The sequence below is a fragment of the Heteronotia binoei genome, chromosome 16, assembly GCF_032191835.1.
Source record: "Heteronotia binoei isolate CCM8104 ecotype False Entrance Well chromosome 16, APGP_CSIRO_Hbin_v1, whole genome shotgun sequence".
Lineage (NCBI taxonomy): Eukaryota > Metazoa > Chordata > Lepidosauria > Squamata > Gekkonidae > Heteronotia > Heteronotia binoei.
Window position 1 is genome coordinate 60633349 of NC_083238.1, and position 12149 is coordinate 60645497.

At 45.6% G+C, this 12149-nt stretch overlaps 1 protein-coding gene across 1 annotated transcript in view; it reads right to left on the minus strand.

The window, feature by feature from the left end:
* Nucleotides 1–8038, minus strand: part of MYL1 (myosin light chain 1) — a 48006-nt gene extending 39968 nt beyond the window's left edge. Inside the window, exon 1 of the mRNA XM_060257406.1 lies at nt 7910–8038. Coding sequence (XP_060113389.1) covers nt 7910–8023 — 114 coding nt within the window. The 5' untranslated portion in view covers nt 8024–8038. The remainder of the gene's footprint in view (nt 1–7909) is intronic.
* Between the last annotated feature and the right edge of the window lie 4111 nt (nt 8039–12149).

Consider the following 12149-nt stretch of genomic DNA (forward strand, 5'->3'; position numbering starts at 1 on the left):
TAGTTTGTTGTGATTTTTATACTGTGAGCCGCCCTGAGCCTGCTTCGGTGGGGAGGGCGGGATATAAAATAAATAGATAAATTAATAAATCTTATTATTATTATTGCAATATTTTTAGTTTGGGCTTCAGGTTTGCCCCAGACTTCTCATTCTGCTTGCACACCTACACTTACATACATGCACATACAAACGTGTACACACGCACACACACATTCAGGGTTTTTTTTTTTGCTGTCTGAAGGAATGCATGTTCTTCTTTTAAGTTAGTTCCCTTAGCATTAAACTCAGAAAAAAATAAATCTTCATCAAAATGAAGAGCAGAATATCAGGAGGTACATGGACACAGAAGGGGGGAACTCTGTTCCTGTTCTCACTTCCACCTACAGAGCTATTTGTATGAGCTGTGACACACGTAGAAATTAGTTAGTCCTAGTCATGTGTTTTGTCTGATGGATGTAAAGAACGTCTGTGGGTGAGGCCCTGTCACTGGACAAACTAGACGATTTCCTACGCGCCAGCCTTCTGGGGCGCACGAAATTGGGCGCCCCTATGTTATTTGGTGATGTAATCAGTGCAGAGGGGAGCAGAAGTTAGCCTTGCCTAGGTTGCCAGACAGTCTAGGGTAGTCGCTGCCCATTTGTGTTGGAATGTCTACACATAATGTCATGAGAAATATCTGGCCATTATGTCATGCCCCTGTATAGCTCTAGGGTGTGGCCTCAGTTGGAATCCTGTGTACAGTTCTGGTCACTGTAGCTGAAAAAGGTTATTGCAGAGCTGGGGAAAGTCCAGAGGTGGGCGACCAAGATGACTGGGGGTTCAAGGCCTTTATGTACGAAGAAAGGCTGAAGAGTCTGGGACTTTAGGGAAAAAGATGACTATGGAGAAACATGATAGAGGTTTACAAAATCATGCATGATGTGGGGAGAGCTGACAAAAAAACCTTTTTCTCTGTTGGTTGTTGTAGGTTTTCTGGGCTGTGTGGCTGTGGTCTTGGCATTGTGAGAACTGACGTTTTGCCAGCAACTGTGACTGGCATCCTTAGAAGTGTAACACAGAAAAGACCCAAGATCGTCCACAGGCACACAGCCTGGGAAACTGAAGGGAACCTCCACATTCAGAGGCACTAATTCTCTGAATCCCGGAGCCAGGAGGCAACATTAGGGGAAGCCCTCAGCCTCTATGCCCTGATCCAGCAGGGATCTTCTCAGGGAAAGGCCTCACCTCTCTGCCCTGTTGTTGGCCCTCCAGAGGAACTGGCTGGCCACTGTGGGAGACAGGATGCTGGATTAGATGGACCCTCACTGGTCTGATCCAGCAGGGCTCTTCTGATGTTCTTAACATTGGAAAAGGCCTCAGCCTCTCTGCCCTGATTTTGGCCCTCCAGAGGAACTGGTTGGCCACTGTGAGACCAGAGCTGGACTAGATGAACTATTACTCTGATCCAGCAGGGGTCATCTTATGAACACATACTACAAACATTGGGTGACATACCAAAAATATGAATTTGATTGTTGGAAATTCAGTAGATTTTTAATGGCAAGAGTATGGCCAGTATGGGTTGGCATCATTGGGCTACCAGTGCCCCTCCACATTTCTTATGGAATGGCTACAGCTCTGCTCATCCTCTGGGCTGCTGCCTGGCCCTTCCCATTGGTGGCAACGCAATGGCCACTCTGCCTGGTTGCCCCTCTGCTCCTCCCATGTTTTTTGGGGGTTGCATCCGTACTTCCATTGTTGCTCCTGCTGCTACCACCCCCTTAGGGCATAGCCCAGGGGATTGGGAGGGCAATGCCTGCAGAAGGTGGAGTTTCCATAGGATACCGTGTCCTCCATGATGTTCTAGGAATTTAACAAATTTCTATAGTCTTTACCATAGAGGTAGGGAAAATTCCTGGAGCAGCACAGAGGAAGTGACATGATTTCTGGGTGGACAGTTGCTGGCTGTGGTAGCATTTCTGGGTGATACTTTAGGAATTCCCCTGATCTCTATGGTAGGGTTGCCAAGTCCAATTCAAGAAATCTCTGGGGACTTTGGGAGTGGAGCCAGGAGACACTGGGCTGGAGCTAGGAGAAAGGGTGTGACAAGCATTATTGAACCCCAACGGGAGTTTTGGCCATCGCATTTCAAGGGACGGCACACCTTTTAAAATGTCTTCCTTCCCTCCACCCTTCCCTTCTCTGATTTCACCTCAGAGGCGGAGCAGAGCGGGCGATGCCGCTGTGCTGCTGCCGCCTCTTCTCCGATTCACCTTAGCTGCTCCTCCAAGATGGGGCGGCTTGCCACGCTCCTTGGCACCGTTTCCCCCCTCCCCCCGCTTCCGTTTTTTGGGAGAGCGGGGGAAGAGGCTGTAAATACTGGGGTCCCCCGCCAGGGCGGGAGGGGTGGAAAGTCTACTCTATGGTCTTTATCAAAGAGGGAAGGGGGAAGTTCCTAGAATGTCACTATCAATGCTGTCTCTTCCACAGTTTTTCTCCTACCAGTATAATGAGCGAGAGTGGCAGCCTGAGGGTTGGAGTGGCTGATCACCCTCTGCCGCTGAGAGGTCAACCTTGTGGGGCCAGAGGAGAGATAGCAAGGGCACAAACAAATATCTGTGTTGTGGAGGAAGAATTGCAGCGACTGTCTAACAGGGGTGGGGAGTGGGGAATAAGCACAGCCTACCACTCTGCTCAACCAAAGTTTCCTCCAGTCTAAGGCACTTTCTTCCAATGGAAGCCTGGTATCTAGAGAGACCAGATATTACCAGATCTGGGTAATTCTATTGCAATAGGGTTCACAGCCTCCTGCTGGGGGTGGGGGGTTTCCCTGGTTTTGGTTGGGCCATGAGGGGGATCCCCACCCTCAAAGTGCTCTGCTGCACTTCATGTGCCCAGCATGATGACATCACCCAGAAGTGACGTCATCATGCTGGGCATGTGTTGCTGAGGGTGGTCTAGCAATTTGGGTAAAAGCTCTATGGTACCATAGAGTTTTAACTGATAATGCTAGAGCATCTCCACATAACCTGCCTGGCACAATGGCATCATTTCCACATGATGTCATCACGCTGTGCACGTGAGGATCTGTCCCCCACCAGAAGCTAGGTAAGACCTGGAAACCTATATTGTAGTTTTAAATATCTGGAAATGCTCAAAGATCAACTCCCTTGGAGAAAATGACTGTTCTGAAAGGTGGACTCTATGGCATTGTACCATGCTGAGACCCCACCTCTCCTCAAACCCTGCCCTCTCCTGGACCCCCCCCCCAAAGTCTCCGGATATTTTCCAACACAAACGTGACAACCCTACGGGGTCCTTGGCTGTTTTGCCATGTGCTCCAGTCCTTGCATGACTGAGGGCCAAGGTTTCAATCCTCAAGGGATCTGTTGACAGAAGGGGGAAACAGAAGGGTTCCACCTGCTCTGGTGGGCCAGCTGACTGTGGCTTAGCCCCTCAATTAGAGCCATTCATCTCTCAGGAACAGACAGCTCTTGCTGACCACCTGTTCCATGTGCCTTACCAGCAGCCCTGGCAGAGAAGAATGATTTTCTCTGTGACAATCTGGCATATTTCAGAATCATGGGCTCACAAAGGGCGATTTCCAGTGTGAGAGGAAATAACTGTTCCTCTGAACTCCCTCTGAACATGAAGTAAAAACTGTGGCCCATCCAAAGGAAATCTGTGGGCTGTGGCAAGATGGGACGCAGTTTTTACACATTTGATTCGAGTCCCAGTAGCACCTTAGACACCAACAAGATAAGTAAGGGCAGAGTGGAAGAAACTCAGAGGAATGTTGTAGGGAGCGAGAAGGCGGGAGTCAGTGAGCTCTACATCTCTTTAGCTTGGAGAAACATCGACCGAGGGGTGATATGATAGAGGTTTACAAGATTATGCATGGGACAGAGAAGGTAGAGAAAGAAGTCCTTTTCTCCCTTTCTCACAATACGAGAACTCGTGGGCGCTCCATGAAATTGCTGAGCAGTCGGATTAGAACAGATAAAAGGAAATCCTTCTTCACCCCAAGGGTGATTAACATGTGGAATTCACTGCCACAGGAGGTGGCAGGGGCTACAAGCATCGACGGCTTCAAGAGGGGATTGGATAAACGTATGGAGCAGAGGTCCATCAGTAGCTATTAGCCACAGCGTATTGTTGGAATTCTGTGTGGGGCAAGCAATGCTGTGTATTCTTGGTGCTTGGGAGGGGCAACAGTGGGAGGGCTTCTAGTGTCCTGACCTCACTGATGCACCTGGATTTTTTTGGCCACTGTGTGACACAGAGTGTTGGACAGGATGGGACACTGGTCTGATCCAACATGACTTCTCTGATGTTCTTATGAGTAGAACTACCATCAGTAATACAATGTAATTTATTTAACTTTGCTTTATTGAAGACCACTTCTCTCGTGCTTCATTGTGCAGTCCTAATCTGTTGAGAATCAACCCTCCCCATGGTTCATTTCTACCACCTCTGTTTGTTCCCTGGTCTCACAGGTAAAGGTGTTTTGGCCTCTTATTACTGAGGCCAAAACAGTGAGATAAAGAAAAATTATTCTCTCACTTGGGATAGATCAAAACGGAAATATCTGTTCCTCTGCTGGTCTATCTGTAGCAGTAGAAAAGAGCAAGAATCCAATAACGTCTTAAAGACTAACAAAATCTGTGCCTGGAGATGAGCTTTCAGGAGTCACAGCTCATTTCTTCAGATATCAGAGGAGTCGCTGCTCACGTCTTCAGAAACCTGAAGAGATGAACAGTGGTTCATGAAAGCTCCCCCACCACAAATTTTGGTAGTCTTTAAGGTGCTACGGCCCTTTTCTCCTGTTCTCTTAGCGGAGGGACGGTGGCTCAGTGGTAGAGCATCTGCTTGGGAAGCAGAAGGTCCCAGGTTCAATCCCCGGCATCTCCAAAAAAGGGTCCAGGCAAATAGGTGTGAAAAGCCTCAGCTTGAGACCCTGGAGAGCCACTGCCAGTCTGAGAAGACAATACTGACTTTGATGGACCAAGGGTCTGATTCAGTAGAAGGCAGCTTCATATGTTCATGTATTTCAGGTGCTCCTAAGTCAGCGCCTTCTGGCCCCAGTGGAACAGTCTCCATAACATATTTAGAGTCTAAGCAGAGCATCTTACTTACACAAAAGGGCTCTCAGAAATGCGAATGACTCTAGTGCTTGGCATTTTATTCATTTGGAGGGATCTTGGACTTGAACTCTGGATTCTCAGCATTAATCCTTAGAATGGCAACCATCTCTGTAGGTGACCTTGACCAAATGAAGCCTCACTTATGAAGACAAGAATACCCATCTACCTCACTGGGGTATTGTGAGGTAAAGCACTCTCAGACATGAGAGAACAGAGCCATATAAGTAAGGGCAGAGTAGAAGAAACGCAGAGGAATGCTGTAGGGGGTGAGGAGGTGGTGGGAGCTGGCAGTTGGAGCTCTGGGTTTGAGTAGAACTACCATTGGTAATTCAAGGTAATTTATTTAACTTGGCTTTATGGAAGACCGCTTCTCTTGTGTGTTACTGTGCAGTCCTATGTACATTTACTCAGAGCTAAACACCACTTTGCTGGATAAGGCTTACTCTCGAGTAAACATGCCTAGGACTGCAGCCTTAAAAGAGTCATCAAAGTGTGGCATACTGAAATAGGAAAAAAGAAATCTATGGCTCCCTAAGGACTAACAACGTTTATTTCAATATAGTTTAGTTTATTTGATTTATATCGCAGCCTCCCTGCCAAAGCAGGCTCAGGGCCGCTCACAAACACAATAGAATAACAATTGAAAAACAGTTAAATTAAACATTAAAATAAACAATTTAAAACAGTTTAAACAATTTGGTGCTAATTCCGTGTGATTTAGGATGGCATTCAGTGTTCTTGGACATCCAATATGAGCTTTTGTGCATCTCAGCCGATTTCGCACTACCTATCTGACAAGGCGGGCTGCGGCCCATGGAAGCTCATATTGAAATAAATACTGTTAGTCTTTAAGGGGCCATAAGATTTTTCCTCTATTTTTGTGAGACAGTGCCAGAGAAGTGCTATGGACACTCCTAAAACCCTATATAGATTCTGGAAGAAAGTTTGAGTCCGGTGGCACGTTTTAAGACCAACAAAGGTTAATTCTGGGTATAAGCTTTCATGTTCAGACACACTTCTTCAGATACGTTGATGCCCAGAATTAAACCTTGTTGGTCTTCAAAGTGCCCCTGGACTCAAACTTTGTCCCGTTGCTTCGGACCAAGAGAACAACCCATCTGAATATATAAATGCCAGGCATTGTTCGGCAATGCAACATATCACAAAATTTCTTTGAATAATTCGGTGAGTTTCTCCTTCTATATCCCAGACAAATTAAAATGTTCGCGTTAATGGAATACAGATTAGGGTGCCCTGGGGTCCCTCACGGTACCTCTTCCTTGGCTCTTAGCAGGTCAGTATAATATACGAAAGTCTAAAGAAGGTCGCTGCGGTGGCTGAAATCACAGCATTTTGTTTTCCCCAACGATGTATATCCCACTTAGTCTATTTACGTAAAGATAAATACGTTCAAAGTGCTAGAACTGAAATTCTATTTTCTCCTAATGAGTCCGATCCATGCAGTCATCTAACGAATGTAAATTACTTCAGCAGGAAATCCAACTTGCCTCCTTCCTGAAGCGCCGCATCTAATCTAATTACTTGACCACATGTTGCTGTCAGAGAAAAGCTTCTTGGTTCTGATCTGGGTTCCTTTCTAAGCATTTTTTTTAAAAATCCCTTTTTCTTTCTCCACACTGATGCTGTTGTTGTTTGGAGGGGCCTCAATCTGACCCCCGATTAAATTTCATGCTGCCCTCCCCCGCCACGCCTTATTTTACAAATGAAAATCTATCACACAGCCTTTAGTGAAGATCAGCTTGTGTTAGCAGGACAGCTCCAAACTGCACACACCCAGTTAAACGGAGGAGAACTCATTAGCAGGATCTGGTGATGCAGTTGAGGGGTAATTAGAATTCTTGCCTCCCTTGCAATTTTCCCCACTGCTTGGTTCTCCATATTAGGTTGGATTTCTTAGGTAGAGTCCTAAATTGGTATTCTGATCAATCAAATTTCCAGGTAGGTGGGGGAATGATGCTCTAATTAGAGATGGATGCTTGGGGAACCACTGGCTAGATCTTCCCTTCTGCTTTCTGACCACAGATAGATATCTTCTTTGCAGACTGCACTCAGGGCAAACTGCTCAACCATCCTGAACACCATGCGTGGCATAGATTACTTTTGAAAAGTCAAAAAGGAAAACACTTCAAAGTTCTTTCTTATTAGTCAGGAAACACCACTTTTCCAACAATTTGCAAGCCGCGAGCCACCAAGATGAAAGGTTGCAGTCACAGAAACACTTCTCTTGCTTTTCTTGTCTAATCTAGGAACCATCCTCTAGTTTTAAAGCAGAGTATAGAAAGAATTACTACTTTTCTTTGGTTTAGACAACAGGCAAAGCGATCTATCCAAAATGTCTGGGTAATTCGCAGTTTACATATTATAAAATTCAGAACGAAATTTGCAAATTGATCTTTACTTTAAAAAAGAGATCCAGGTTCATTTTTTTTAAAAAAGTCAAACGTGATTAATCCCAAAATCCAATCATACACAGACTTTACTGAGAGGACAATAATCCAGGTCAAATTAAAAGAGGTTAGAAACCAGATTTTTTTTTAAATAGAAATTTTGTACTTTGGCCAGGCTCAGCTGCTGTTTATTCAAACGTTCGCTTTGCCTGTTAGAGCTGGAAGCGTTCAGCATTTCCAGAGATTCCTGCCAATTCTTTCCTAGCTCAGTTTTCAGGAATGTCCTCAAGCCAGAAACAATCTCGAATGCCGAAGCGTCGCTATGTTTCCCGGCTCAAGGGAGGGTTTTTCGGTGACTGCATGAGTTCATCCCTTTACCTTGATGCTGGAGAGATCAATGGGAGGGTCTTTGGGTTTTGGTGGTGGTTCTGCGGCTGGCTCTGGTGCCGGTGCAGCTGCAGCGGGTTTCTTAGCGTCCTTCTTTGGTGCCATGTTAAACACTAAAACTTAAAAGGTTCCCCCCCCAAAAAAAACCTTGACCAGAGATTCTCGGATGAGGAGCAGGGAGCGCTCAGGAAGACCAGTGCCTTGGAGGTGGACCCCGTGTCTTAAGCACCATAAGGGCATATATATATTTCACTTAGTGCCTAATACAATCTTGACACTTGCGGTTGGATTGGACAGTTTGCCGGCGGAGGGGTATGTCATTCTCAGCCAGGCTATAAATGGAATATCAGGGGCCCAGAGCATCGTCATTCAAGGGGACTTCAGTGCCCTTTTTTAAAAAGCCCCCCTGTGCATTTTTGTCATGGATAAGGAGGGGGGGATATGACAAAGCCAGGTGTCATTCGATGCAAAACCGACAGCCCATTTTTTCTTGAGAGAAGTACAGTTCTGCTGAAGTTATAAATCTTGATTCCCATGCCTGGGTGTCGTTAGGGAGGGGATTAAATTTCCAGATGGAATTTCGACTTTCGGGGTTGGGAAATGATCGCCACTTTCCATCCACCCTGCCTCTTCCCCCCCCCCCCGCTTTCCTCCATGACATGTCCCCCCGCCTCCCTCTTTTTCCCCTCCCCGATTTCCTTCCTTTGCAAGAAGAAAGTGTTGATCCAGCAAGGGGGAGGGAGTTTAAAAATAAGAGCAGACGTATATGGATAAGCCCGCCCTAGTTTTGCCTCCATGTCTCTCTCTTATTCCATAGTCCAAGATTCTTCCATCTGTTTTTATTCTTCCTGGAATCTACAGGAAAGCACTCTCTGATAGCTTACAAGCTCTTCCTATAACCTACTTTCACATATTGACCTATCAAGTCCTATTTATAAAGAAGACTTACAGAAAGACACTTAGAATATTTTCTCAGGGGAGACTGGCGACTTCCCTCAGTTTATACGAGCAAACTAGCTATCAGTCAAAGGGCATTTGTCTTTATCATCTCAGATTTAATGGCAGCCTTCCAACTCTTATTTTTCTTTCTTCACTTCCAGCCTTCCCCTTTCTCTCCTAAACACGTCTCTGGGTTTTGACTGATTGGTCTCAGTCACGTCACTTCTTGTTGCGACTCCAGGGGACTGACGGAATTAGAAAGCAATGCCTTAAAGACCGATATAATACAAATAACAAACCATGCAATGAAACTGGATCGCACAATGATAAAAAAGTATAGTATATCTAATAAATAAATACGAGGGTTAGGGAGACAAACTGCTTGCTTATTTTGTAGACAAACTACAATCTGATACCCTTTATTTTTTAAAAAAAACTTCCCTCCTGGACAACTCCATCTGGTTTCCTTTATAAGAATATCCTCCTGAACTGCTAAATCCAGTGGATGTTTCATTTCTTTAGACTTTTCTAGGAGACGAGCTAGTGTGGAAGATACCAAATCTATTCCTAAACTATTTTTAAAGCAAAGGGTTGAGTGTTGGATGGGATGGGCCATTGGCCTGATACAACATGGCTTCTCTTATGACCTTATGTTTTCTTATGTTCACCGGTTTTATTGCTTTATTGCTCCTGCCAGTTCTGATTAATGTGAAGTCTCTTTCAGTTTGCCAAGGGTTACCATCTGAAGATTGTTAACGGGCTTCCACCAATACTCCCTGTAAGCTATGGAGTCTTGTGAGCAGGGGTCTCTCTAGCAAGAGCGCCTTTGCGTATTAGGCCACACACCCGTGATGTAGCCAATCCTCCAAGAGCTAGCCTTGTAAGCTCTTGGAGGATTGGCTACATCAGGGGTGTATGGCTTAATACGCAAAGGTGCTCCTGCTAGAATGCTACCCCTGCTTGTGAGCAAAAATTCTGTAAGCTACTGGCATTAAAGTTGTGAGCTATTGAAGAAGAAGAAGATATTGGATTTATATTCCGCCCTCCACTTCAGAGGCTCACAGTCTCCTTTAACTTCCTCCCCCACAACAGACACCCTGTGAGGTGAGTGGGGCAGAGAGGGCTCTCACAGCAGCTGCCCTTTCAAGGACAATCTCTGCTAAAGCTATGGCTGACCCAAGGCCCTTCCAAGCAGCTACAAGTGGAGGAGTGGGGAATCAAACCCGGTTCTCCCAGATAAGAGTCCGCACACTTAACCACTACACCAAACTGGCTCTTTGAAATTTTTCAATTAGTTTTCAAACTAATTGAAAACATTAGTTTGCTCTGGGAGCCATTTTCCCTGAATTAGGGCAAAAATATGATAACTGGGGGCTAAAAAACTGTGAGCTAGCTCACACTAACTCAGCTCAGAGTCACTGGCTTCCACCACTGTGTCCCTTACATTTTCTCCCCCCTATTCCAGTCTGAGGGAGCAATCTGTGAAACTGGGAAAGCGACTTGCTCATTCCTCGGTGAACTTTAATTGATCCTAATAAATATTATGTTACTACCGCTGTTTGGATGGCAGCCATTCAGTTTGTCTCCCTCGAGGTCATTGTGGCGATTAGCACTTGATACATTCAGTGTGTGAAAATGGCTGTCTCTGGTGAGTTATCGCAGGCCATTGTAGTTTGTGGCTAGAGGCAATTATCTGACAATGGAAGTCAAGCTGGGAAGGGGGGTATTCTTTTCTGTCATTGCTATAACTTCACTGTTCAAATTTGCCCTTTCATAATGAGGAAGAACATTCATTTAAAATGGCAGTTTTGTTAACGGCAATCATGAAAAATATATCATGCAAATTAGATAAAGCAATCCAATAAATCAAATTTTCATTATCAAATGTGGACGTAGATTGCGCCAAGCATCATCCACAAAGATGGCAGGCTGTTTGTACAGGTTCTCCTTGGAGAGATGGTATCTGTCCTGTCTTGAAACAGCTGCGCTGGCTGCCGATTGAATTCTGGATCAAATTCAAGGTGCTGGTGATTACCCTAAACAGTCTAGGGCCTTCATACCTGATGAGCCGCCTCTTCCAACATCTCCCCCTAAAATTTGGATTCTTGAACCCACAACCTGCTAGTGGTGCCTGACCCCGAGATGTTTGCCTGGCACCCACAATTCCTTCCCTGCACTGGAAATAATGAAGGATAAGGGCACCTTCTTTGGGGGTTCATAGAATTGGACCTCCTGGTCCAATTCTTTTGAAACGTGGTGCCTCTATCTCAAAAAACAGCATCCCCAGAGCCCCAGATACCTGCAGATCAATTCTCCATTATACCCTGTGGGAATTGATTTCCATAGGGTATAATGAAGTGCCAAGCAGACATTTCCCTCCCCCCCCCCACTTTCTGATGCCTCTTAAGTGGGGAGAAAGCCTCTAAACCGGGAGATCCAGGGGAATGGTAGCCCTATTTGCAACTGGATTTTTACTGTGTAAGAATAGCAAAATCCACTTTGCAAACAGTCGCCGTGTGAAAGGACCTGTAGTTTAGTCTCAGGGAATGGCTGGAAGTTTGCGGTAAGCAAGCCGGTCTTCGGCCAGGTTTTGGATGGAGAACCTTCTGACATGAGCTCTACAGTTTGGTATAGCGAGTCAGAGAGGAAGTTGGTGTAGTAGTTAAGAGAGGAGGGCTCTAATCTGGAGGACTGGGTTTGATTCCCCACTACTTCAGATGCAGTCAGCTGGGTGACCTTGGGTCAGCCACAGTTCTCTCAGAGTTCTCTCCACCTCACTGACCTCACAAGATGCCCATTGTGGGAACAGGAAGGGATGGCGATTGCAAGCCACTTAAGAGATTCTGAGTTAAGGGCAAGGTTTAAATCCAATCTCTTCTACACCAGAGCCAGATTGGTGTAGTGGTTAAGTGTGCAGACTCTTATTTGGGAGAATCGGGTTTGATTCCCCACTCCTCCACTTGCACCTGCTGGAATGGCCTTAGGTCAGTCATAGCTCTGGCAGAAGTTGTCCTTGAAAGAGCAGCTTCTGTCAGAGCTCTTTCAGCCCCTCCCACCTCACAGGGTGTTTGTTGTGTGGGAGGAAAGTAAAGGCGATTATGAGCCACTCTGAGATTCAAAGTGGAGGGCAGGATATAAATCTAATATCTTCTTGATCATCTATAACAGGGAAAATAAAATTAAGGATACTTGGTCTAGAGGTGTTCTATTGATCACATTTTTAAAATTGTGGCCTCTCTCCATGGACTCAAGGAAGCACACACAATCCCCCCCTCCATTTCCTCCTTAAAAC